The sequence below is a fragment of the Copidosoma floridanum genome, unplaced genomic scaffold, assembly GCF_036245765.1.
Source record: "Copidosoma floridanum isolate Cflo_tuat_1 unplaced genomic scaffold, Cflo_Japanese_pri ptg000035l, whole genome shotgun sequence".
Lineage (NCBI taxonomy): Eukaryota > Metazoa > Arthropoda > Insecta > Hymenoptera > Encyrtidae > Copidosoma > Copidosoma floridanum.
The window spans coordinates 3631541-3659298 of NW_028321912.1; the positions used below are offsets into that span (position 1 = coordinate 3631541).

The 27758-nt window shown below is 34.2% G+C and overlaps 1 protein-coding gene across 1 annotated transcript in view; it reads right to left on the bottom strand.

Moving 5' to 3' along the window:
- Scgdelta (sarcoglycan delta) overlaps positions 1 to 22598 on the bottom strand; it is an 85612-nt gene extending 63014 nt beyond the window's left edge. The window contains exon 1 of the mRNA XM_023390611.2: positions 22558 to 22598. Coding sequence (XP_023246379.2) covers positions 22558 to 22562 — 5 coding nt within the window. The 5' untranslated portion in view covers positions 22563 to 22598. The remainder of the gene's footprint in view (positions 1 to 22557) is intronic.
- Positions 22599 to 27758: the final 5160 nt, after the last annotated feature.

Sequence of the window (27758 nt, forward strand, 5' to 3'; positions counted from 1 at the left end):
ACCTCAAAGTAAATGAAACCAAAATTTAATTTACATTTGTATTATTTAAAGTAACATACAAAATAAAAAAGAGAAACAAAGTTTAAAAACAAAACGAAAAGTCTTTTTTGACATTCTATTTAACGATTATGTACGTAATAAATTTTTTTTTTCTCAATTTAGTGTTAACTTTTTTCACGCTTTACACGATTTTTAGTGTACAACGCACTTTTAGCATGTTTAATCATCTTACTATTGTATTCTCTGACAGTTGCAAGGCTTATCAATTTCTATCGTGACTGTGTCTTCGAAAAGTTGATGTATAACTTTACATGTATGAACTGTGAGGTAACTGCAACATTGATTTGGTTAAGTTATTGTTCTCAACAAGAAATAGTTCATTGCAACATTGTGAAGAGAAATTTGGTCAAAAATTACTGGTAAAAAAATATTTATTAGACATTGTTTTAATTTTCTAACATTTTTCCATGTTTAAGGTACTATAAAGTTTCAGAATTTGTACGTCTTAGCATTAATTGTATAAAGCGATGGTTCAGTACTTGAAGATTTTTCTACTAATGAAGCAAAGCTTTATACTTTGAAGTAATTTGTTTACTAATCAATTTGTTCAAGATATATTGTATTTTAATCGTATGTAAACAAGTTCTTCATCATCCAAAACTTGGCACGTAAGGAGCTATTGCTGAAGTTATCAAATTTCTCCTCTTTCTTAATGCTTGTAAGTTATTGAAACGTGTGTTTTACAGCCTATCTTTTGATATTTTATTTGAAGAAACCTTTTATTTTTGCTTCTAACGTTAAAAAGTTAATCTTTGACCTATTGATTAAAAAGTTAAAATATTGTAATTTGTTTAAAAAATGTCAGATAAAAAAATATAGTATAGATTACCATCCACAGAGATCGAAACAGGAGAATTAGTTGACAATTATTTGGATGCAATCAGTTTATAATTATATTAATAATCAACGCAGTATGTTATTTATTTGGTTACATTTCCTTTTTCGATAAAGTCTTATATAGTTGAGTAAACTTAGTAATTACATAACCATGTGAAGATACAGTCTACGTGTATATATTTTTTCACTTCATGGGACTCAAATAACATCTGTACGTATATAATTCCATTTCATTATTAGAATTTAAATGTGTTTCTAATTTAGTGATTTATTGCAGATGTCTAGTTTCATATAATACATTTGATTGATAAAATACATGATCATACTATGATCATGTATTTGCTTACTATTATCCAATTTAAAAATTAGAAACTGAACAATGTGATGGTTATCTATTATGTTATTTGTATCACCAATAAGTATTACGTAAGTCAATGTATTTGAAAAGTTTACCAATACACGTTTGTTATAGGTATACTGACTAAAAATAAAAATGGTCATAACAGCAATAGTTATATTAATAATAATGATTATAATAACACTAATAATAATAATAATAATAATAATAATAATAAAATATGTTTAATAACGTGTTTTTGAAAATTGCACAGTAGGAATTTCACGTACATCTTTTTATCGAAAAATTTGTCTTTAATTGGTTTATTGCACCACCTTATTTCATTCATGAATGATCATTTTAAAAGAATAACTCTACAGGAATGGCTTACATTGAAAAACTGTTTAGAAAAACGTTGAATAAATTTTAGGGGGTCATCGTCTGGTCGGACACCTTTGATTTGACCTTAAGATTTATGTTCAAGATTAGTTCAAGGCTGTCTTTTTTTTAAATAGAAACCACAATTTTTTACCTTGGATTGAGGAAAAGTGAGAAATTTTAAGTTCAGATGTAATTTATTACAACGGAAAATCAATTGTTACTTTATATGTACTCTGATTTAGGTAAGGCTTAATATAAAGCTTTTGTGATAAAAGAGCCGATTAAAATTTTATTTAACTGACGTTTTAACCGCAAAATGACCTTAAATTGTCTTGATTTTCCATGACAATAAATTTTATCTCAATTCCTCGTTTTTTCTAAATCCAGAGTAAAAAATTAGGGTTTCTATGAAAAAAATTGCCTTAACTTTGAAAAAATCTTAAAAGTGGACCTTATAACCAAATAAAACGACTTCAGCCAATATCCCCCTAAAAGTTATACAACTTTGTCTAAACACTTTCTCGATGTAGGCCTTTTCCGTAGAGTTATTCAGATGCTTCTTTTGAATGGGTCACCTTGTATAATAAAATGGGAGTTAGAAAATTAATGTCATGTATGAATCAGATATTGTACTGTACAATAAAAAACTATTTATATACAAAACTAAGCTCATACAGGAGTAAAGGTAATAAGTAGTTCTATGCATCAAATTATGCTTCTAATTGACGTATTAAGTGAGTTTCAATGTACTGTTAAAATATCTGCGTATTTACAAAAGTGCACATTGCAGCATATAAATAGTTATTTCTTGAGCAATTCTACCATACTACTATAGTATTTAATTAATTAATTTAACCCTTTGATTTTTCAAATGGCATTTCGAAAAAGACTATTGGGCCATATTGAATTTACCTACGCAAAGTCTTTCGTACAAAATACCCAATTAAAATTTCATTTGTATGAAATACTCAACCGAAAAATTTAAGTAATGCAAATTATTAGATAAATGAAGATGCACCAAGCCCATCGTTTGAAATACGTTTTTAAAATGTTTTTAAAAAACTTGAAAAACAAAAAAACGATATTGATCAATGAATACTTCCACCAAATCATATACAGAATTGCATTTTTTCGATAAAAATAATAACGTAGTTAAAGAAATTCCCTACGCACGTATTTAGTTTGATATGAATTAAAAATTCTTCCTTCGCACGTATAAAGTGTCACTTCGACCCACTTGTATGGAGTGCAAACGTATCAAATAACCACTCAAATCCGTCACTCCTCAAAACAATCGATTGTTTGCCCCCGAATCCAAAGTCTTTAAGTTCTCGTGAGTACGTGAAAATCCAACTCCTTAGAACCGTTTGCCCCGCGGAGAAGCACCGGTATCAGCAAACAGCAGCGGCGCGGAGATGCGGAGGTCATCAGTTTCGAGGTACAGGGCGATCGTCGCCCCGGCACCTTTACATCAAGCCACGCGTGGAGCGCCACCGGGGGTGCAGTTATGCTTTGACGGCGATGGCTAACGATAACCGCAGCCCTCCGGAGAGTCCTTTTGTGTATATCCACTTGTTTCTTGGGGGGGGGGGGTGGAAGACGAAGGAGGAATTCCCGCGCCGGGGGATGATGGCTCGGATATGGCCCCCCTTGGCGCGCTCGTTCGTTCGTTTGTTCGCGCTCGCTTGTATTGTTTGATCTTGCTTATTTGGTAGTCTTATCGGATGCGAATTTCAACAAGATTAACCACTGCCGGGGGACGGGGGGCTCTCTGGGATATCGGTGGATGTTTGCTTCCACTTCGACGGAGGAATTAAAATGCTCGGAGCTTAAATGCGGACAAACGGGTGATTTCGACTGGATTCTCTTATTGTTATGGGAGCTGTGTATTCTTCGTATTCGAGCTTCCCTGTATCGACAAAATACAAGATTCTCGCCAATATTGGGCTGCTTTTCAGGATTCTGGCGAATAGAAAATCACTGTCTTGTTTTCAAAACTAAATTAGTAATGATTTGGTCACTGACTTTGTAGCGAGTCTAGTTTTGGTATGCTTAATTAAATAGAGTCGCTAATTAGAAAAAAATGCAGTTCTATCAAGTTAACAGTTGGTCAGTGAAGAAGGTTTTAGAGGAAAACGATGTTGGTTAGTGTAAGCAACACCTCAAGTTTTACCGATTTAGATTTAAAGACTTGGCCGTATCGTATTCTTAATTTGTATTTTACCTTGAATTTTATAAATTACTTTTTACTTTAAGGCATATTTTCTATTGGAGTTCTTGCACGTACTATTTTTGTCTTTGGAAGTCTGTACACGTAAGTGTGGTGGACATTTAAAAATAGGAGTACAGAGACAGATTATTTAAAATTGTTAAGTGTTCGAATTATTTTGTATCTTTGGATGTATTAGAAGAAAATACTGCGAGAAAAAGATACTTTTTGAAGTATTTAAGACTAAAAGATTATTAAAATTATACTTATAAAAATAAAGAATAGAAATACTTCAGGGCTGAAAATTCATTCATAAAAATACCGTCCGAATAAATATTCATGTATTTTTCGTTCTGGTGCCTCAATGGATAAAAATCATAATTTAATTTTTAATCGGGCTACGTTGGGAACATTTAGAAACTTGGGAATTTTTTTTATATTTCAATTTAATTTGGAGAACTTATACAAGTAGGATTCAAAATTGTTGACAAGAAATTAAAAAAAAATTTTAGTTTCAATCGTAACGAAAAAATGTAAGTTTCAAGTACACTGGTTTTACCAAATCCCGTGGAGGGTTTTTTCTACAAATTAATGTTTTTAAGTTATGACTGACAATAGTGATACTTTGACAAGTACAGCAATACGAAAATAAATTTTTATTGATTCTGGGGCAAAAAGCTTATTAATTTTGTGCAAAAGTCAATTATTTTTTATCAGACCAATACTTTAATCTAATTAACCAAATACCGCGATGCTGTACTGTTTCACGGAGTGTCTTGCTTACACTGTTTAACATATTTATTAAAGACTTTCATATTAATGAAATGACGTAATTATAAGAAAATGAATATTGCGTAAAATTCTTTGTCTTAAATTTTTGAATAATTTATTGTAATTTTCTAAAGTTATAAAAGGTGTTCGTAAGCTCACTTCTTTTAGTTTCTGTGGATCAATTTTTCTTAAAATGTTGCAAAAAGTTATGTTATAATAGAAATTCTGTAAAAAGTTAATTTATGGAAATATCAATTTGTCTGAATGCATGTACAAAAGTTTTATCAACGTCTAAGATGTATTAAACCCATTTTTCTTCTATGTGTAGTGAGAATTGTCATGAGATGAACTGTACAAAATAGGTTTTGTCTAACGTTTGTAATGATGATATTACAATACGCAACATTTATAAAGATCTGCTTGACATATAGTACAAAGATAATTGTTGATAAGAATATTAAAATATCTGATAGATTTGGTTGTTGATATTGTTTGGCTACTATATCGAAAGAGAAGACAATGCAATGCCGTTTAAAAAACTCAAAGTCTGTAAAGTCCTAGTAAATGGTTTAAGGACTACTTTAGTCTTTAATGGATGAAGGTACACATACAGAAATAAAATAAATTTATAGAAAATAATTTAATCCCATGGTTAGTTATAATACTATGCGGTTGGACGGGAAAAATAAAAAAAAATTATTGTACTCTGCACATAGTAAAAAGTCCAAACTGGTTGAAAAGAAGTGGACAAAGAAAAGTGCAGCATTGCGAATATGAAGAGATCGGTTAGCTTCAACAGCAGAGAAAATCTCAAGTTTTTTTGCTGTGTACAAGATAAGAGTATATACTACGGCCACAATACATCATTGTATGACGAAAGGGAGAATAATCTTCTGGCAAGTGTAATATGACATTGAAATCCTAAATCCGTGTTCTTCGTCTACTTGGATGCAGCTCGTCTATCTGTTATTCGTCTGTTTGCTACATTGTGCGGTCAAATTTTTTTTTTCGTTTACCATAAGGTCTAAACTTGCATTCAGGTTAATAACGCTCGAGGTAATATTGGTGGATTATCAAGAAGTTTGAGCCATTGAAAAATACTAATTTAAATGGAGATTAGAGCCGATATTGCCGATACATGGCTGGTGGATGAGAGACAAGAGATGTCTCGCTGATTAAAGTCGGGTTTTTAGTTGCTAGTTTGACTTCATCAACATGAGATGGATACGTTAAAAAGGAATATACTCGTACCCTAGGATTTATTTTTGTTTTCTTTACATTTACTCATTTTGGATATCGACATGGAGGATTAAAAATTTTCATTACAGCGTATTTTCAGCACACATTTTAACGTGGTTCTATAATAGTGTATAGCTCCGTTTGAATTATTGATAAAATAAATTTCTGCAATCTAATAACACATATTTGTGGTAGAACAAAAATAAAAAGTATGTTTTAGGCTAACATTATTTTGTTGGGGGCCATACTGTAGTAAAATATTGTCAAGCAAGAAAATATTCAACTCAAATCCTGCTTTTTCTCGATTTTAATTTAGCATAGCTTAATTTATTTCAAAAACTTGATGCGTTTCTCTACATCAAACACTCACTGGTACTCACTATGACGTACAGAAACCAAACGCTATCGTTCGATGCAAGGATGGTGCTGCCCTCCCATCCCGTGTTTAATCTTATGAAAGTAAATAAGACAATATCGGAGTATTGAGAGGTATAAGGTAAGGTCAAGGTCTTCCTTAAACATTTGTGCATTCTTAGCTTGTCTAAAATTAAACCCCTTGTAGCTACACCTCGTTTAAGATGGTTAAATAATGGTAAGGGCTTAGGAAGAATTGAATTCTATGAAAGCAACAACTGTTTCACCTAACCTCAAATCTTTATCTCCGCTATATTTTAAATAATTCTCGTGCGATTAACTGCAATAATCTTAGTGTAATTAAAACATATGCATTATGCAATCCAAGCTAAATAAATACACTCTAACTCGTATTGGTCAGCCTTAAAGATATTTATACACTGTAGTAACCCACATAGCTCGAAATGTCCAAACTTACTCAGTTAACCTGATTAACTACGTCACGTGGTCTCCGCCCTCACCTCCTGCCACACATTTTACGCTTAGCACGTTAACGCCCAGCAAATCGACAACACCATTACCAACGCGTGATAATCTCCCCCAGTGTGGGTTCTCTTTTCTAAAAATCAGTCACCCTCTAAAAATAAAAAAAATAAAATTACCACGATGCCTGTATTATACCGTTGTCACACAGGTGATTAACAGCAGCGTGTGGCATCGCGATAAGTCGTGTGCCAATGTGTGATGCGTGACGTGTGTGTTACCAGCCCTCGACATTGAAATTCAAATGTGAGCTCGCTCGTGGGTGTGTGTGTGGGGCGATAGTTATTACCCGAGACAAGCGTGACTGACGCACCTCGTCATTGAGCAAGATCGAGTTACTTGCCGTTCCCATCTGATATAACAGTTACGACGATCGGTGCGTGCATCGGTTGAATTACCTCCGTCCGTACTACTTGTATCCATCGCTTGGGGACTTTTTGGCCCGCTCACGGTGTGTTTATTAATCGTTCTTTTGTTGAGCTACTCTCATTGTCACAGAGCAGCCCGTAACGGCAGAAAAGTCCAAAACAATGGAATTTTGAGGACTCAATGCATTTTATACTGGCCTTCTGAAGTCGTCAGACGTAAGAAATGTATATTTCACAGATCCTTTTTTTCTGAAGAGAGAAAAAAATCAATCATTACGAATGTCACTTGGGAGGATGTCAAACTGACGCAACGCCTTAGTATTTCGTTTTGACGTAACAAAATAGAGTTGACGTTGCTAACTTTGATGTCGTTTTCGTTTCCTTATATGATCGTGATGAATCGGGTATTAAAACTCGCACTATTTGATATCGATTAAAAAATTATAATTGGAAACATTAAACTGTTTGGAAATCAGACGATACCAATCCACTTGCACACGGTGAATATTACCTTTGTTTTGCAAACCATAGTTGTTTTCGTTCCGAAATAAAGCCAAAATAGCCAGGAAAAAGTGACATACATATTGGAAGCTAATATACTTGTACATAGGCATTTCGGATAATCCACTGAATGAATATTCATTGGTAAATTTATTTCTGATGCGGTGTACGTATGCCATTGGAAGGCACTGCGTCTCAATGACGGGGAGCTTTCTATTGTAACCTGTGTCGTTTTGTGTCCGGTAACATATTATCGCTACTCCACCCTATCGCTCTTTAGGCGCGTGAAATTGAATTTCGCACGTGGGGGGCGTACAGGGCGCGGAAAAAAGCTTGATTAATCACGTGCTTGTCGCTCCATCATCGCGAGGAACTCGAGGCTCTTACTCGATCCCATGTATTAATCATCGGCATTGTTATTCCGGAAAGTGATACTTTCGAATCTGCTTGCCGCGCCTCATCGTGTGGATCTTGATTCTCGGATGACATCGGAGTTTTGTTGCATGTGGATATGGATACTAAAGGAAAGTGGCTGAATTTATGCGAAAAACTAGACGTGTCCTTTGCACGTCAGTTGTGAGTAACTGATGCGTTTTTTTCTAAGAGGCAAATGGAATTCCTGTTTTTGTCATGCGATATCGAATTTCTTAGAGACCACTCAGAGTTTCATTAAAATCATATTATATTACTAATATTTTTCGTGTTTATTGGTTTTTAAAAAAAATGTTTAGTCGACTGTTATTTCTAGGATGTAAAAGCTACAACTTAATACTATTTAATGTTATCCTGTTATCCTTAAATACTAACTAACTTTTATAGTTATTGGTGAAGCTACTTGTATTTAACAATTTAAAGAAATGGTTCTGATGTTTTACGACAATATGTATACAGACTAAGTGGTACAAAAGAAGTATCTGCTTAAGGATTCTATCTTGATTCGATTCTGAATAATATTGACTTTTTTGAGAATAATTAGTGCTTAAATACAGAAATTGAAAAAGTATGTACATTTTATTAAGGAATGAGTTTTAACAAAAAAAAAAAAAAACAAATAAAAGTTTGTAGTGTCATTTTAGAAATTGATAGAAAACTTTAAAAAGCTTATTTTATTTATAATTGAAGCCGTACTTTATTTCATCTAGAAACAAGTCAATTCGCTTACGCCATATTTCATAATCTATGTTCTGTTTGTGTAAATTATTGTAAAAAGTGTGTTATACCTATGTTTGCAGACATATTATTTTTATTGTATTGTCACGGTAACTTTTTTTTTCAGTTAAAAGATTCATCTTAGTCAGTTATGAAGATAATCTTTTACTACAAAACTACGATAATTATTTCCTTTTTTGAGGAAAAACACAATGTTGGTACTGGATCGATAATACAAAGACTTTTCTTCATGATTTAAATTCATAAATAGTATATATTTGTAGTATCAATATACAATATTGTAATTCTTCGAATTTTTTCATTCAAAAATATTTTTATTTATTTTTTTTTTTTTTAACAAAAAAGTTGAAAACTTCTCTTACTTGAATTAAAACTTGAAATGCTAACTTTAGCAAGCATGCATGAAAAACCAATATTTTCAAATTAAAGTTTTGCAGGCTAATGTTGGAGAAATTTTTTCTAACGATCAAACTTTACCAATTTAAAAGTGCAAAGTTTTGTATGAAAACGATGCAAAATTGTAAATAGGAGCCGATTGGTAGGTAACTTTTCCATACATTCAGGATACACGCACGTGTACATTATACGCGAAGAATCATTTGAATTGTGACAGTAAAAAAAAAAAAGAAAAAAAAAAAGTTGTTTCTCATCATCGTGAGGCAAAAACAAAAAAAGTACTTTAGGGTTTCATTGCACGAAGATATACACAGAGGGACGAAAATAATTCGCAACTTTTCCATCTTCTTTCTTATTTTCCCGACAACTCTTATTCCCAAGTCGCATTTACTCTGTCTCGGCGTCTGCCAGAGATTGCAAATTTTTTTTTTTTTTTTCCTCGTTGCTCTATGCTCCTCTCCGTTACAAATTTAGACTACGATTGCACCTACCCCTCCCCCCTTTTTCCTTTTCTCACTCCCACCTGCCCTCTAATTTTTTTTCCAACTCGAGTTTTTCACTTTCACACTTGCTTTTGGGCTTTCTTATTTAGACGGGCACTTATACTTCTTCTTCCCTCCATCAATAATACAAGTTCTGCACATACCTGTCGTCTTATCTGGTATAAAAGATAAACAATAAATGACAGTGATAAAAATATAAGCTCACTTTACGTTTATCATCGAAAATTGATCCACGTCTCCCCTCCTGATTCCTCCAAATTAATATTGAAAGATCGTAAATACGGAATGGAAAAGTAAGAAGTGGAGGGTTTCGAGGGGCGCAAGCGTGAAAAACAGAAATTGTAGGCGAAGGGCGCAGGGGGGGGATGAAGAAGCGAGTAAACGCCGTGCAAAGATGTATACACGGTCTGGCGCTCCTTTGTATAATGGAAATGAAAAAAGTCACGGCTCCGGAAAGTGTAACACTCGCGATTTCGGATGGATGGTGAAAGTCGGAAGCACATTAATCGTGACGAGACGGGCGCTTTCGACGCTCCTCGGATCTCTCGGTTGTGAGCAATTTTTTTTTTTTTTTTGCCTTTCGTACTTTTCACACTTTAGTTCTCGGATCTTCCAGTAATGGTTCATATCACTTCAGGACAGTCATTGATGTATTTTTGCGATTGAAATATACATCTTCGGCTTGGATGGAAGAGAATAAAAGTAGGATACAATCGTTACTACGTTAGCTCTATGACTATCATTTTTATGCATAAAATTGAGTGTTCATATAATTGTAACAAGCTTTCATTTAAATCGGGTTTCTGTTCATCATTTAGGACATGTTTGGCAATTTTTTTCCACTACTTCTCAATATCTGTACATCATACTATTCCAAGATGTTCCGGGGACAATGCAATACGGTATAGGGACTCAATATTGTAGTGGATCTAATTATATGGCAGACATTTCCAAGCGGTGGATTTACTTGCTGTTTACGACCTTGATATGGTCTATAAATAAAAAGATTCCGTGAGTATGAAAATATGCGATAAGCCAAGTAATATTGTGCTGAATCTTGAATGGCGATTATTACACAGTTGTAAACTTTTTTACTCTCTTATGAATACTAAATGGAAGTTTTTTACGGTATGATAGTTCAGCAACAGGGACACCATATCACCATGGACACTTGGTAGGTTAGACTACCCCATTCCCTATTCCCAACTTCATGAACCTCATGATAAATACATCGTCATTGTTGGTAAAGTTGGTCGTCAAATAGATTGACAATTTTGACAAACATACACATGTTTCTTTTAATTATTTTAATTATCTTTTGTAAGATAAGCCATTTTATCATAAGTCCAATATGTCCACTAAAACAAGATGGCAACTCACTACTATATCTACAACAGTGTAAATACCTATTGGCGTTAAATAAAAGGACTGATAAAACTGTATATTTGTAATAAGTCTTGTTGTAAACTGAAAATTGTAAAAACGACATAAAAATAAAACTTATTTTTCGAAATTATGCTTCTCTTTATCAAATACTAGCAGCCCCCCGTCTCGGCTTCGCCCGAGACTTACTAAATAAAACACCGTAGTGTGTTGACATGTAATGTAAAACATTTTCAGTTAGAAATTTTACACATATTCCTGATACATCTCAGAACAAAAATCTGCTTATTAAAAACATATTTTTTCGGAATCCATATAGTTTATTTCGTTAAATAATGAAGTGTAAGAATTCAAAAAAATTATTATGCTGAAAAGTACCGTGCGTTCTTTATGCCATAAAATAATCGGTGGCCATAAGAAGCCGTTGATTTACAGTTTCTCCCGTGTAATTCACGAAAACGGCTATTTTTTAAAGCTGTTAAGATTTTAAACCCCCAAAAAATTTATATTAAAAAAAAATTTTTTTTCTCATATCTCACAACTTTATTACCAGGGCAACAAAGTCCTGGACCTTAAACCCTACATTTTTATTGACATAAAAACACAAATACATTTTCTACTCATTAAAAAATCTGAAGTAGGATCTTTAAAGATTTCAGAGATTGCTGTGAGGGTACAATGAAAAGTTGATCTCTCACGTAATGGACTCTTTAGTTGTCAATTTTGACGCTGCTGTTTCAATCTCGATAAATTTTCTGCGTCAGTTTCTTGACGCCTAAGTAAAATTGTATTTATTAGATATACTTGAAGTTTTTCTTCCGATTCACCCTCTTGCGACTTTTGGCATGCTTAAAATTTTTGTAACCACTAAAAGCTTTTTTCTGTCAACTTTGTTAAGTTCTACTATATTTGTTGGCAAGGTAGTTCAACGTCCGATGGCCTTAAAAACGACCGGTGAGCTTCTTAAGTTAACTCTTTCTTCGGGAGAAAAATTACAAAGTCCAAAGCTTTGGGGCTAGTTGTAGTGCTCTTTCCCAACGTCTCCCGGTATAACGTCGAAGACGTTGGTGTCTAAAGCACCTTTTTTATTTCCAGATTCAGTTGTTTTGATGATCTTAGATGGGGAGAGTGGTTAGTGATACTTGTCCAGTGGAGGCTGTCCCGTTGGCTCAATTTTTTTTTCCTACATAGCTGTAATAGGTTTGCCCAACGCAGACTTTGGAGAGGATTAGTGATTCCTGATTGAATGCTTAGAGTCGAGAGGGTAATATAGGGTCGTCGGTCACCGGGTTTTCCAGCCTTGCGAAGAACAACTCTGCAAGTGACGTCTGCTAGTGAATGGCTGACTTGGTTTAATAGTGCCCGTCTTTAGTTAATATAGTCTTTTAGTCGACGAATCGCTTTCGGAAATGGTAATAAAAATGTATTTGTTGGCAAGGTAGTTTACACTTAGGTGGATCCTAAAAAGAACCGATGAAATTGATGGTTAAGTAGGGAACGTAAATACTTATAATGGCCCTAAAAAGCGCTAGTGGTGAAACTTCCAGGCTATTCTTTATTATTATTCCTGATGATAAAGAGCTGGCTACGGGTAGCTTGATTCTTACCCTGGGAGTCTCGATGTACGGAGACTGTGATGGAGGGAGGTACGCTGCTGACCAAAGAATATCTCGTCTCGGGACGTTCCCCGGATAACCAACCGCTCATCGTTAGACGGGAACATGTGGGTAAGCGCATTGGGGACGCGACGACCAAGAAGGTAGCGGTTGTGGCTGCCCATGCCCCTCAGAGCTCAGAGTTGTTTTCTTCCCTTGCTTACATTTGTAGCCACAAATTCTTTAACTGCAGCAGGTGGAATGATGGAACTCCCTCACAACTCAGATGAGCTGGAGCAGATTGTGCTCTGGCTATAGATATGTCTCCTGGTATTGTGGCAGAGACGGCATCGGTTGGAATTAACTTTTATTTTTGATCGCACTCGTCAAGATTCAGGGTGTATGGACACGTAGATCCCTTCCCCCTTAGAGAAGAGTGTCGTCCGTAACCGGGATACCCAGCTGCAAGACTATTATCAGCTTTCTCTGTACAGCTCGTTGAATTGCCGAAACTCGATTACAAAACTATGGAGACGCTCCAGCGCTTTATAACCACACTTATTTAATTATGTTGCAGGTAGCTTCGATTTTATGTCGACGCCACCTAGCGGATTTTACTGAACTAAAGTGAAAAGCTGGCATATTTTTGCAAAACTTTGAGCTCATTTATTGCTATTGTTATTAAATTTTTTAAGATAAAAACTATACTTAAACCATCTAGGAAGTATCATGAATCAGTGTGAAAAATTTCAACAAAATCGGTTCAGTAGTTTTCGTGGTTAGCGATTACAACGGTTTTAGCGCTTCTGCTTTATATATTAGTAAGAAGAAAATAGAAAATTAATGCTATAACTGTACAGAAATGTAATTAAAAGCTTGTGGAACTTAGATTTTAAAAGATGCACTAAAATTGTAACGACAAAATTGTTTTAAATTACTTGTACAAACCACATTTTGAGTTCCAAACTTATCTGCTCTTGTGATTAAAGCTTCCATTTTTTACGTTGGTCTCAAAGAAAGAAGTTATTTTGTAGGTTAAGAAATATAAGTCCGTATTACAACAGAATATTACGTTCCAATTAAAAATACCATGTCACTTCCATATCAAACCACACGCTGGGAGAAAATGAAATGATTTTTTTCCCTGGAGCGTATAAAATATTTTATCATGTCTCGCTGAAAGTTTTTTTAATACGTATAATTGAATCATAAATGAGGCCAGCCAGACGACGACAACAGTATCATTTCCAACGAAAAGCTCGTTCGGTAATTGTTGAAAGCTGATGCCATAAAGTATTCGTTAAACCACACGAACGGAAAAGAAAGAAAAATATGGTGTATAAATAAGTGCACCCAAATTGGTGCAAGATAAATTATGGGTTCCTATTTATTTTCCTTTAATAATCGTATGTGGTGGCAGTAGTTCATTCACTCAGGAATCCAGGAAAATAAGTGCTTGCTCATTAGATGTCTTATGTCAGTAAATGCACTTGGTGGCTTCTAAAAAGACCTAGATAACTTTTACTCTTAAATCACTAACTGTATGTAAGGCATCGAGTGCATGATCACAAAATTTGTAGTGATCAAATCTCATTATACAAAATTTTTTAATGGTCTGGGGGCTAGGTAGTGGTTTCCGTTACCTATTCGATTCGGATGAACCCACTAAAGTTCAGTGATTGCAATTTTGCCTTCTAAACACAATTTTTGATAAATAAAGGATTTTTTCTGATTCCTTGGCTCATTTTGGACAAAAAGTTTTGTACAAAGTATGCTCGTTAATCTTAAACTTTTCGAAAAAAAAGATGTAAAGTTTTTTAAACGGCATTTTTTACGATTTTTGAAATCTTATTACAGAAAGCTCGTTCAACTCTTCTATTGAAATAAATAAACTCTCCAAGAAAGATCGAAACGGCGTTGTTTTTTAATTTTGTATCATTCCTAATAAAATGAAGTCACCTAATTATTTTATTAGTACAAAAAAGTAAACTTATACTTAAAAATTTTTTTGAATAAAAGTTTATCTATCAACGTAATTAAAACTAGTATCTACAAACAAATGTTTTCTATTATTTAGCCAACTCATTGTACAGGAAAATTATAAATGTTTAATTTGTTAGAATATTTAATAAATTGATAGAAAAGCAATTACGGTATTATTTCATAAATTGCTTTTTAAAATGACGGTTTCTTTTAAACACAATTTTCTCTTGACTTTTTTTTGTAGGAAAGGAGAAAAAAAAATTTTCTTTTCATCTACCAATGGATACTTAGTTTTATTCTAATACTAAGAATACTAAACAAAAATGAGTTCTAAATATACACATTTAAAATACCAGCTTTTTGTCATATGATATCAAAAACCGTCAAAAATTAAGTTTCCAAAACTTTGCGATTTTTTTTTTTGAGAAAAATGTAATTTTTATATACGTACTCAATATAAAACTATTTGTTAAAAATGAGCTAAAGATTTGAGAAAGAAATTTTTTTTCTTTTGTCAAAAAAAAAAAAATGAACAGAAAAACTCACAGACAGTATAACCCATCATCGAAAATCGTGTTCAGCAGGAAATACAAATACTGTTTCAATAATCAGTTGAATCCAGTAAGTTTTGGAGAATTTTGCAGCAGTTTTGGGATATTTAGATCATTACAATAAGTTAAAATCAGCTGATTATCCAAACACAGTTTGTATTGCTCGATAAGTTGAGTAGGAAAGGGGGGGTAGGTACCAACCTAAATACTGACTTAGATGTCATTTCTGAACAGAGCTAGGGATTTATGATGATCTTCAGGCGAGGGTATGGAAAAAAAACTTTTCTCCGATTAATTTTAATAAACTTTGTGATACGAATAAATATCTACTTTATCATTTTGGTGTCCAAACATATATTTTAATCAAACTCGCTTACGTAACGACGTACATCCACGCCATAATGGAATTAAAAACTCAAACCAAACAAAAAATTTCACGCAGCTCAACCCTAACAAGTATACAAAAGAGAATTTTGAATCTGACGTAAAGTATCAAAAAATTCCCCCAGTTTATCTATACCAACGTAGATGAATGCACAATTGCACAGTGATAGGAGGGCGTAGGGAGGACGGAGAACGACACGCGTTTATCTTATTTTTAGTGGAAAGAAATAGTTGTGTTTCACTAAATGGGGCACGAAAGTAGAACAAGCAATAAAAAAAGTTCTACTGGCAAAAAAATAAGAATAAGTAAGAAAAACATAAAACGTCATTAATCGAAAATGGAGCAAAAAACAAAGTGATAGACTGTGAGACTTTGGTTGATAGAGTTAACTGGAGGTGAAGTATAGTCATAGGGGTACACACATAGTTATATGTACCTACTTACGTACATGTAGGAAAGCAAGCACATACACTATGAGGGATTTATAATAGATGAAACAGATATTATTGGAGACACAGATATTATAATTTTAACTAGATTGGCAAAAATTTGCCAATTATTGAATAAAGTGGCAGCTACAGAGATGGAAACGTGAAACTTAAAAATATAATTTAAAACATTCGAAGACAAAAAAATATAGAAATATACTATAAGAACACCATTAAAAACTATAACAAATACAAACGGAAATAAATACCCATAAAGAGTACGTTAGTTTAAAGGTTCAGGAAAAAAGAAATTTGAAAAATTTTCAATGACAAATGAGACGTATAAGAGAGCAAGAGACCGAAATACGCAAGCTAAATCACGAAAACTAGAAAATATGATACTTGCAGGGATAGATATTTTTTGATATTGTCAATTAGATGAAAACGTGAATATATTGATATGGACAAGGAAATAATTTTAATTTAGACATCTAAATACAAAGACCAAGATACTTTAGTTTTAGAGGTTTTAAGGTAAAGTTGTAAATATAATAATGCAGATAACAATACATAAGGAGCACGCGGTGGCTCGGTCGGCGGGTTTGTGGGACAGCCCACGGGAGACCGTGGTTCGATTCCCGGCAAGTGCGACTTTTCGGGCAAGTACCTCTGTGGTTTTTCTCATGTGCTTTTTCACCTTGCAATGCTCCTCGTAAAGGGATGGGCAACCTTCTCGCAGCAAAAATTGCCTACCACATAGATCCTTCGCTCTCGAGGTTGGTCTATGTGACATCATCACCATACCAACAAAAACTACAAAAGTGAATCCAATAATGTATAACCATTAATGCAATATGTAACCATTACTTGTAATATGTTACAAATATAATGTTAAAATGTGCCTTACTGTACCATGGCTATATGTACTTATTTACAATATAGCCTAAAAATAAATACACTACGTAAGTAAAAAAATTAAAAATAAAGACTCAGAATAAAGAATGAAGCAACAGAGACATAAATACGAAGTTTGAAATCCTCAAAGGTACAGATTTAAAAACTCAGAAAAAATAGCAAAAATAGTAGGAATACTATTTTAAGTGGGAATAGTAACTTTAAAAAAATGGGTTCGAGACATGAAATGACAAAGACTAAGTTTTTCCATCTTCAAAGGTAAAGGCGTTTTTTCTGAGTAGTATTAAAGATATGATAAAAAAAAATCATTGAGTATGCATGAACGTATAAAGTAAATAAAAACCTTAGCAATCGTTTATTGTGTACTTAGAGTATATGAGATCTGGCACATGAAATATGCAAAGGGGCGAAGCCCCAATAATATGCACATATGTTGATACTTTCTATACTCAATAGAAGTATAGAAAATATCAACACATAATAGTATTCCTGTATTATCAACTTCTGATATCAGTCGACGTTGTTTGGAACTGCAGCCAATAGTACAAATTGGGGTAAATTTTAGATAAACTCTACTGTAAATATTACCGTGACTTTTGGTAAAAATCATTAAAGACGTTAATTAACAATAAATTAACTAGCTCTAAAAGTTCTCATTTTACCGTAAAGATTTTGACATTAAAAATCTCTATAACTCTTCGTTCCTTGACATACATAATCTTAGAAAATAATAAAAAATAAATTTTTTTCCCATACAACTTATACTAATGAATTGAATCCATCGTACTTTCATAAAAATCATCTGTACTTTTCTCCTTGTGAAATCCACGGCCAGCAACAACTACCATCAATCTTGGCCATCATACCAATTAAAACTTCAAGCCTATACATTGTAACAACGACAACAGATTAAATCTCGTTACACACAGTCATTGCTTTATCTTTTATCTGCCTGTAATATGCGGCAAGCTTTTATCCGCAGCTCCATAATTTTTTAAAAAAGCTCTCGTTCAACCAACACGTCCGATGTGTTATTCTCCGTTTTCATGTCCATACATGGTAAGTGTAAGCCTTGTAAAAACAGAGCCGAAGCTTTTTTTTTCGTTTTGGTTCGTGTTTATCGTCAACAAACAGTGGCCTGGATTTTTCGCGCATCAAAGTGCTTTTTTTCGAGAATTTCAGGCCAAACAAATGGACAACAAAACTTTTTTCCTGAATATCCAAACGAATTAGAAACACAGCAAACCTCTAGGATAAAAGCACACGGCTGAGCTAATGCTCTCGCAAAAAGGAAGCATGTATGTGCGTTGTTGTTGTTGCTGAAACTCGAAAAGTTTCAGTCCGAATGAAAAGGCATCAACTGGCTCGAAAGCGATGCATCATCTAGGGTAAAAAAGTAATGTGTCACTGTCGGCAGGAGTGTATCTTTCAGACCTGCCAAAAGCCGAGAGATACACGCGGGTGACTAGAAAGGCGCCTAACATCCCTTTAAAAAGAAAGAACTTGGTCGATAAGTGACTCTCGGGCGTTAGCTTGCAAATTCGTCCAGCGATAAAGATAATGCATACAAGCCATACACTTGGTGATAAGGACAACAAATCGTAGCAATAACGCGCTGAAATGAATATTAAAACCTCAAGCGTCCCCGGTGCTCGTGACATTGTCTTTTGGCTCTCGTAATAGCACAAAAATGTTTTTGCACTTTTCGATAACAGAGTGATACGAATGTAGCTCTTTCGATGCGTATGCGAGAGATAAATAATTTAATTTCTGGGAGTAAATATCTGTCCACGAGTAAATGAGCGACGAGTCGGATAATAGTTGGAGACACTTATCGGGATGTAATGGAATTGCTCGATGTATAAAAGGGGAAAAACGTAAGTTGATTGTCAGAAAAGAGTATCAATGAACACATAAAAAACAATTTGTATATTTTGCCGGTCCACACGATTTTAGAATGCTTATTGAAAGAATGTTAAAAAAATACTAAAAGTAAATTAAATTTTTTTTCTTCATCGATACTTTGTTTCCACGATGATTTTCAATTTTCCTCTAATTGCAGTACAAGACTTTTTTTATTATTGTTACGAGAGAATGGTATTGCACTATCGAGAGGCTCTTTTTCTGATTTTGAAAAACTTGTCACTCAGTCAAAGTATGCTTACTCCTATAAATTTGCATGGATAATAACAAAAACACAAAATAATACGTTGATGATACGTTCCTTCAAAAATAACACCGAAAACAGAGAAAAATCGATCGGAGCAGCGTAATTTCGCCGGCATTGAAACTCAAGTCCCCAAAACGCCGTGCGAGCGCGCACCTGCCCGTATAATATCATACAGCTATAGAGCTCGAAAATTCAGCGCAATGGGAGGGGGGGGGGGTCAGACAGACGCGAAAGCGATTACAAACAAACGCGAAAATGATAATATTCCCTCCCGTGCCTATACATGGTATACCTCGCGCTTTCGCCAACAACTTTCGTCACGCAGCCTCGGGGCCGAATCGTATCCACACGTGGATACGGGGGGAACAATCGGCGGAGATAACGGAGCACCGGGGAGTAATGTTACATCGCGTGGCTCGATTAATAAGCGCGTGTTGAACTGATAATTGACTCGAAGACACGCGACGCTGTTACATCATGGTTTTACATCTGTGCCATACACACCGTATGTGGAAGTCTCAATTACTATTCTCTCCGATTTATTCATGTGCGCCCCTGCCACCGAGACGTGTGATGTACAATCCTTTTGTTTTTCCTACGTAAGAAAAACATAATCTATGTGCTGAGCATCTATTGTAGGGATCAAGAGATTAAATATGATACCTGTACCTACAAATGTGACGTTTAACGGTAGTTTAGGTTATTTCGTTTAACCCGTACAAAGAAAATGGGTATTTTTATTGCAGTGTATGGGAAATTTCTATTTACTGTACCTATTTAGTGTGGGTTACCACGTAGTTTGAAAGAAAAGTATGCGGAAACATTTTTTCCATGTCTGATGTAGAAAAATCTGTAGTGTTTTTTAATACATATGAAATTGTTTGCTCATCTGCAGCTGGAAAACATTAATTTCCATTTGTCAAAAATTACTTTGATATGTATTAATTTGTTTTGTGTATGTCGAACCTTTGAAAATTGCGTAAATGCCAAAACAGCTGTCAGCCTTACTTAGAGTAAGAAATAAATTGTAAAACAAAGCAAAAGTTTTTAGTTATTATTAATAAACCCAGTTATTAATAACATTTTAATTTATTTTCATGTGTGTACAAAGATTGTATTCATCCAGACAAAAACTTCCGACGAATCTAAAATGTTCGAGAAAATGAGTCTTTTCTTCTAAACAAATATGTGAATGAAAAATATAAATTATTAAAATTTTTTTTAAAAAAGCATATTTAGCACATGAAGCTTTTAATTTTTTTTTTAACATCATGTAATAAGATTTAAGTTTGATGCACCAGGTGTTAATATACATATGGGTGCCCTGAGATTTTTATGTTGGTTTCGACAATCATATCTAAATTTACTTCTGATCGAGTCGTTTCGATGTTTTTTTAGTAGTGGTGGGCTGAATTATTTTTCTACAACAACGTTGACGACTAACAACACATAGATTAGAACGTAAAACTAAATAAACAACAAGAATTAGATGGCCCCGCAAGAGTTTAATTTATGGGGCGAAGGGGCACCCGTGCAGTGACCAGCAATTACTCTCTCACGTGCAGGAGCGGAGGGAAAGTGGGACCATCCGAAGAGGACAATATTGCTCTTTTTGTCGTTCGCGTGGGTTAATTTTGCAAGGGACAGGAAAAAGACTGGATCGGCTGCGCTGCCGATCCATCAAGCGCTCGGGATTGCGTGTCACGTGCGCGGACGTCGTCGCTTGTGTCTCGTTGGGTAAGGCATTCTTTTTTTATTTTAAGCCTCTATGTATACATGGAATTCGCTGCTTAGCATCAAAGTTGTTCCTGATTATTCATTTTATACTCCTTCATCATTTTTTGTTGATTTGCGTAGCCACCCGTGTAAAAAAATCAAGTTTTAAAAACTTTAAAAAAAGTTTTTTGTTCTTGTTCAGATAAAGTTTTTTTAAAGTTTTTTCTTGAGACAGAGCGAAACTTGGTCAGAACTTTAAACGCAAGTTTAAAAAAAGTTTCTCTGTACTTTGTAAAAAGTTTTTTACCCAATTTAATAAATTCTTTTTGACTTTTCGTCAATTAACTTTGTCTAAATTATAAGTAAATGTATCTCAAAAAAAGTTAAACAAATTTTTTATAAAGTTCAAATGGAACATATTAAAGCTCATACTATTACGTTACTTAAAAAAAAGTTAAAAAAAAAATTATTTATAAGTTTATTCAAAGTTTATACTCAAACTTATGAAATAAACAATATATTTATTGCATGTGATATATTTCATTAATACAGTATGCAATAATTATTGTGCAAAATGTGAATTTTAACTTTAAGAATTATAAATTACATATATTCAACAAATTTAACTGTGCGTATTCATCTGCATTTTTTCTTTTTAGATTATTTTAATTAAATTAATTAAATTTATTTTATTTTAATTATTATTATTATTTTTTTTAAATTTAATTTATTAAATTTAGAAAAAAACTTTTTACTAAGTTTGGAGAAACTTTTCTCAAACTTGCGTTTAAAGTTCTGACCAAGTTTCGCTCTGTCTCAAGAAAGAATTAAAAAAAAATTTTTTCTGAACATGAACAAAAAAACTTTTTTTAAAGTTTTTTAAACTTGATTTTTTTACGTGGGCAAACAAAAATTTTCTGGCCCAGTTCCAGCAGTGCAATATGTGTAGAATAGGATGTTCTGAGCTAAGAAACCACAACAAACAGGGTAATCTTTGTAGCCGATAGAGGTCTATGGCTGCACCAAAGTTTTTTTTCATGTATTCTGATGTGCTGAATTCGATTATCAAAGGTGCTTGGCTGTAAAGTTGACTGATCAATTGTTATCAACAAATAAGGAATTTTCATTTTTGTTTATAAAAATTGTTTTAAAATGTACTACCTAACAATTGTTATGATGTGCACCCTCAGGCATTAGAATTAGAAGTGTAAATACTAAAAGAAAATTTAAATGCCGGTATTTATAAATAAACATAAGGAACTCTTATGTGTGGCCTCCAGGACATACTTACCGTGTAAGCGCCGAAATAGACCTTACGATAAGACGTTGCTAGATAAAAATCCAATTCAAATCATAAATTGCTCGTTCCACGTTATTATAGTATTGTTGAATTAAAAAATGTGTATTAGTGACTGTGCAAAAGCCTTGTCGAATTCCGTGAAAAATCCTGTTTTTTAAAACTTTGTGAAACGACGTCTTTTACGAAAAAATGACAAGAATCCTTTTTATCTTAAAATTAGCCAAAAAGTCTATCAAAATTTTTTTTATTTAAAAATAATAAGAATTTCTTATTTGTTTTTAAAATACATTGATAACAATTTATCAGCCAACTTTACAGTAAAGCACCTTTGATAATCGAATCGAGGCTGACAAGAATATGCAATCTGAGGATTTCTTTGTTTTTTCCAATTAAACTAAACGTCAATCGAAAATATATTCCAACGTGTAGCGATTGTAAAAAATATTAAAACCATTTATTTACCTCATTTTGCTATCCGTATTTGGAGAGGAGTTTTCCACTGATTTGTAATCGCTTCCAGCCTGCAACAGAAAAAAGAAATCACAATCAGGTTTTGTACTTTTATTGCGCGTTTATTGTATAGCAAAAAAACATATCATTAGAAATAATTTCACGTGAAAATCCTGACACCCCCCCCACTCTTTATCTCGTTTTTATTAAAGGTAACAGCTGTCGGTAAACTTGTTAGTAAAAAGCTTTCATCAGTTCAAACATACTATTCTACACGTTCCTGTAGCGAGCGATCGCCGTGGGGAGGCACCCGAGCGATTTGCCATTAAAAGTATCGGGAAACGCTGCGCTCAAAGGACGCTTGTGCTTAAATATGCAGTGCGCTGCATTAAACGGAGAGGATGGGCGTTGACGATCGCAATCACATTTTTTATTAATGCGCCCCACTTAACGTCAGATTACTGTATCTCGCGCCGCCGTGTCGGGAAACGATCATGTATACAATAAAAAATTTTCAATTATGGCTGGAAATGTTTTTTTAGCTTACTATTTGCGTATCAGTGTAATTAACAAATGTTAATGTAGAGAAATGGGAAGACTATGCTCAGTCAACACAATGATTGTATATAATTTCGTTGTGCAAAAATTTTCGTACACAAAATATCGTCCTCTCATGCTAATGACTAACGATCACAAAGTATTTTATGAGCAAATTTTTTGTGTTTACGATACTTGGTGCCTAAGCTAGCAGAGTTTTATTCAAAGACAATATCTAATCTTATGTGGATGAAAGCAAAACGTACGTTGATTTAGGCACAAATATTGTGTACATAATGATAATTATAAAATATTTTGTGGTTCCTTATTCATAAGCTTGTGCAAGAGATTTTGTGTACAATACTTTGTACACAACAAAAATGTGCACAATCCTTGCATTGGACATAATTTGCCGAGATATGTTGTGCTGTATGATTTTTACGATGTGAACTTCATTCCATCATTGTTATGATGTCATGGATAAGATTAGACGTATTTCGATTTTGGTGTAATAACAAGTACGTTTTGAAAATCTTGTTAGAAGTTTGTAAATGTCCTCTACTTTTTATGACTAAAAATAACTCCTGGACTCCTTTTGAGTTAATTTTTATGCAATTCGTGCGTCAAAATTAGGTATCACTATCTCTATAACAACACCTAAATAAATAAAAGTAGAATAACATTTTTTGAAAAAAAAAGTTGAATCAATGAAATAGCGACCCTTTTTACGGCTTGTATGCAAAATTTTCAAGTGTCCTAGTTTTCTAACCGTTTGATCTAGTAGCCCTAATGAATTGCATGCGAATTGACACAAAAAAAATCAGTAGCAATTTTTGGTCAAAATGAAAGAAAAATAAAAACACAATAGACATTTTGAAGATTTTACAAATATTTTTTCCGCCCTTGGGTGGTTTTGGGAGGCTGGTACTTCCTCGGGCAAAAAAGCAGTTTTCCGATACTCGTTTGAAAAGTCTCCTTTACGAACCTCGTTACGGACCTCGCCTTCGACTCAGGCCGCAAACCTCTCGGTTCGCAAACAAAGACTTTTCAAACTCGTAGGAAAACTACTATTTCGCAATAGTGTGCGGAAAATGGATGTTTTCCGCACTGGTATTAGTGTGGAAAATATTTTTACAATGTTATCACGACTTTTCTAAAAAACTGTTCTAAAATAGTAAAAATAACATTTTTCCAATGTTTTTATGGTGTTGAGTGCTGTTAGGGTACAACCAACGCAAAAATAAAAGAGGTCGATACTTACAGCAATTTTTTGTGGGTAGAAGATTGTTTATAACGTTCTATATAAAAAGCTATAAAAATACTTATAGGTCTACAGCTGAACTAGCTTTTAGCATTACAAAATAACTGAGGATGAAATATTCGTAAGAATTGTTACCGGTGATAAAATTATTGTAAAATATTCCAAAACTCTTAAAAGTTTCACCATTGATCGTTTGCGTCATGAATTATCCTAAAGAATATATACTATTGTCGGTGCTTTCGAAACTATTTTTACTTACCGACTAAAACTGGCTAACAAGAATTCGATGACCCAGTGAGCAATTGTAAGTGTTAAAATATTGATAGAAATTGAAAAAAATGTAAAAAAGCGTCTGATCCATTACCATCATTAAAATTACATGTCATTCCAATCGATCCCAAACAGGTCGAAGTTCGATGTTGCTAGAGTGGCGATGGAACCACATCATGCGTAATATTGACTAGACGGAGCAAAATTATCATCTTTTTATTTTTTCTCTACACATAGGAAAAGTGGCATGATGCTTGAAAAAACAACGCTGATACCTGTTTATGTGGTGCAATAAAAGTACTTTCACTACGAAGCCGAAGGGTGGCTAAAACGTATTGATTTTCGGACGGATTTGGTACTTTAACTTAATTTAAAAGATAAACAAAATAAACTAAGTGAATTGTACTATTTTCTTAAAGGAAAACGAATGATATCGATATTTTGATAAAATCAATCCGTTGTCTTCTTGTGCGGTCGATGTTTGCAAGTTTCTAAGATTGTCAAAAAAAAAGTATCTAAATCGACATTGTTTTCACGTTTTTTTTTCTCCATCCAAAACTATGAATCACAGATTTTTTTGTGATAGTAGACGACCATGAACTTACTTAAATTTCTAAACAATCGATCAAAAATCTATTCATATGATGCTAACCTAAGGGCGAGTAATGGTAGTCGAGTTTGGCAAAACTAATCTTGGACCGATAATAAGCAAGTCTTATGATTTTTTCCAACTGTTTCATTTACACTGTTGGAACAGCGATTACTGGTAGACATTTGTCAACTTTGACTACATGTATACGAAAAAAAGGGGTAATGAGCTCGATAATCCTAAGTCTATCGATGTTAATATCTTAACATGTTTACAGTTCAAGTTAGGAGTTTCTGGCCCTTCTTTTGGTTAATTTGACTTTGGTTAAGCAACTAACTAATAGGTTAATAAAAGATATTTTGGTGGGTTTTGGTACGTTGGATGTAACATTAAACAGATAAACGCACTGAGACGTACGTGCCTCGTCACAGTTTACTACTAAATTGTTCCTCCTGGCGTATTGAGCTGAGATACGGAGCTTCATCTTAATTGATTAAACTTACCCCATGGGTATTATTACTATGATTATTATTATTATTTTAATTGCTACTACTATTATTAATCTTATTTTAATTACACTTTTATCACCATTATCATCGTTTTGGGGCTCGTATATCTATTTTTGTCCAAGATAAAAGGGAATGAATTTTAATAAGCAAGGATGTAGTTTACAAGTAATACACATAACTGTTATTGGGGAAAGTGAGGTAAAATTTTTTTTCTTTCATAGAAGCTCCTGCAACGCAGGTGAGAATACACATAACGATCTCAGCGAGTCGCAGAGATGAACAAAGTGAGAATTTAATATGCAGTAAAGGGTGGTGTTGCAGTTCTTCAAAGATCAAAATCAAGCCTGCAGATCGAGGAGAGCTGAAACAAAAGCTCCATCCGGCTTTTAATTTGATTAGTTTTCTGCTGTTTGTTTAATTAAAGGAAGTAGGTAAATGAGTCACCTCGGGAGGGAGACACTCTGTACAGTAATTCTAAAACGTCACCTTAGCCAGTTACGTGTCCAAGTCTTTGTAGTTTTTCATCAGCTCACTTAGGTAATAAATTTGTGCGACATCATTGAAACTGGGGCTGCTAGTTATTATTTTGTTTACTCACACAGATACTTTATGTTGCTGGGAAAGTGTTTCTTGTAATAAGAAAGTTTGAATGTATTATATAGCTGGGCTTTGTCTTCAACAATAGAGAGTTAATTCCATGTACACACAACACTTTTCAGTCTTGGTAAGAAAAGTGACGTTCGACACTCCGACACAAGCCTTAGGCTATTGTGCCTTTGGGCTGCATTAAGATAGCGTTCTAAAGAATGTTAGTCTTGACAATATTTTTCAACATCCATGTACTTACAACGGAAAATAATGTAATGTGGTAAAGAATTTTAGTAAGACAGAAACAAGCTATAATACATGTTCTTTACAAGTAATATTCAAATGACAAAAATTATATTAAAAATCAATAAGTATACTCCAGAAACGTTATTGTAAATTATTGAAGTTGACTTAGCGTAACGACATAACATCTTTAGTTAGATGAGTTGTTAATGACTACCATTGTTATATAATATGGCATGAGAAAAATTAAACGGTAATCACATGTTCAGGTGAGAAAAAAAACCCTTACTAGTGTTGGTACTTTTTTCTACCATAGTTTCAATCGGAAGAAAATCTAGCTACCTTTTAAAATATTACAATTAACTATAGTCACTAATTCGGTTAATTGGTAAATACTTATTAGAATTGAATAAATGATGTTTTTGATGCACAAAAATCAAAATTTTTAATCACTTACAATGGAGATAACTCTTCGAGGAGGATCAAATTAATTACATGGACAAAATAGTTCATCAAACTTGAGTGGAATCGAATCATAAAAGTAACTTGACTGCGCTTATCCTGCACCCGTACTTCCGATGTTGTCAATCGATCAGGCTAAACACCACAAAACGGCAACTAAGCCTCAACGTTCGTAGCCCCAGTGACACAACAGTATCTCAATATCCTCCTCCACATTCGAGCAAACTCGAGCCAGGAGCCCTTTTGTTTGCCGATGTTTGAGCTTAGCAGTACTTACGGCCCTCGCACGCGTCATCATCCCCATCCTCCCCCAGTACCCTGAACTTCGTCGAGAGCTTGCAAGCTCGTTACAAGAGGACCCTCGATTCTCAGCAGCGGCGCGAACACGCTTGTAATCCCGAGCCCCATCCCCGCCACTGGTGTGTACAGACACACGCATGTACACCGAGCATGTGGTGCGAGAACTTTTGAAAGCTTTCGTGGACAGCTAGTCGCTGTCGCTCGCAGAGCCGGGCATTGTAAGCCCCGGTGCCGATGTAGCTCCTGTACACGCCCCGCTGCTGCTTTAGACTTGCACCTCCTCCGTTCAATGGGAGCGGAGTCTCGCGCGGAATATGTTCGGCTGATGTGCTGCGGCTTGTCAAGTGATTTTCCATTGGCCGTCGGGATTCGTGTCCAGGATAATGGCCGGTGGCTTCTGCGGGAAGTATTGGGGGGTTGTTGCTGCTATTTCGCCCAAACTGCGGGGACTGGG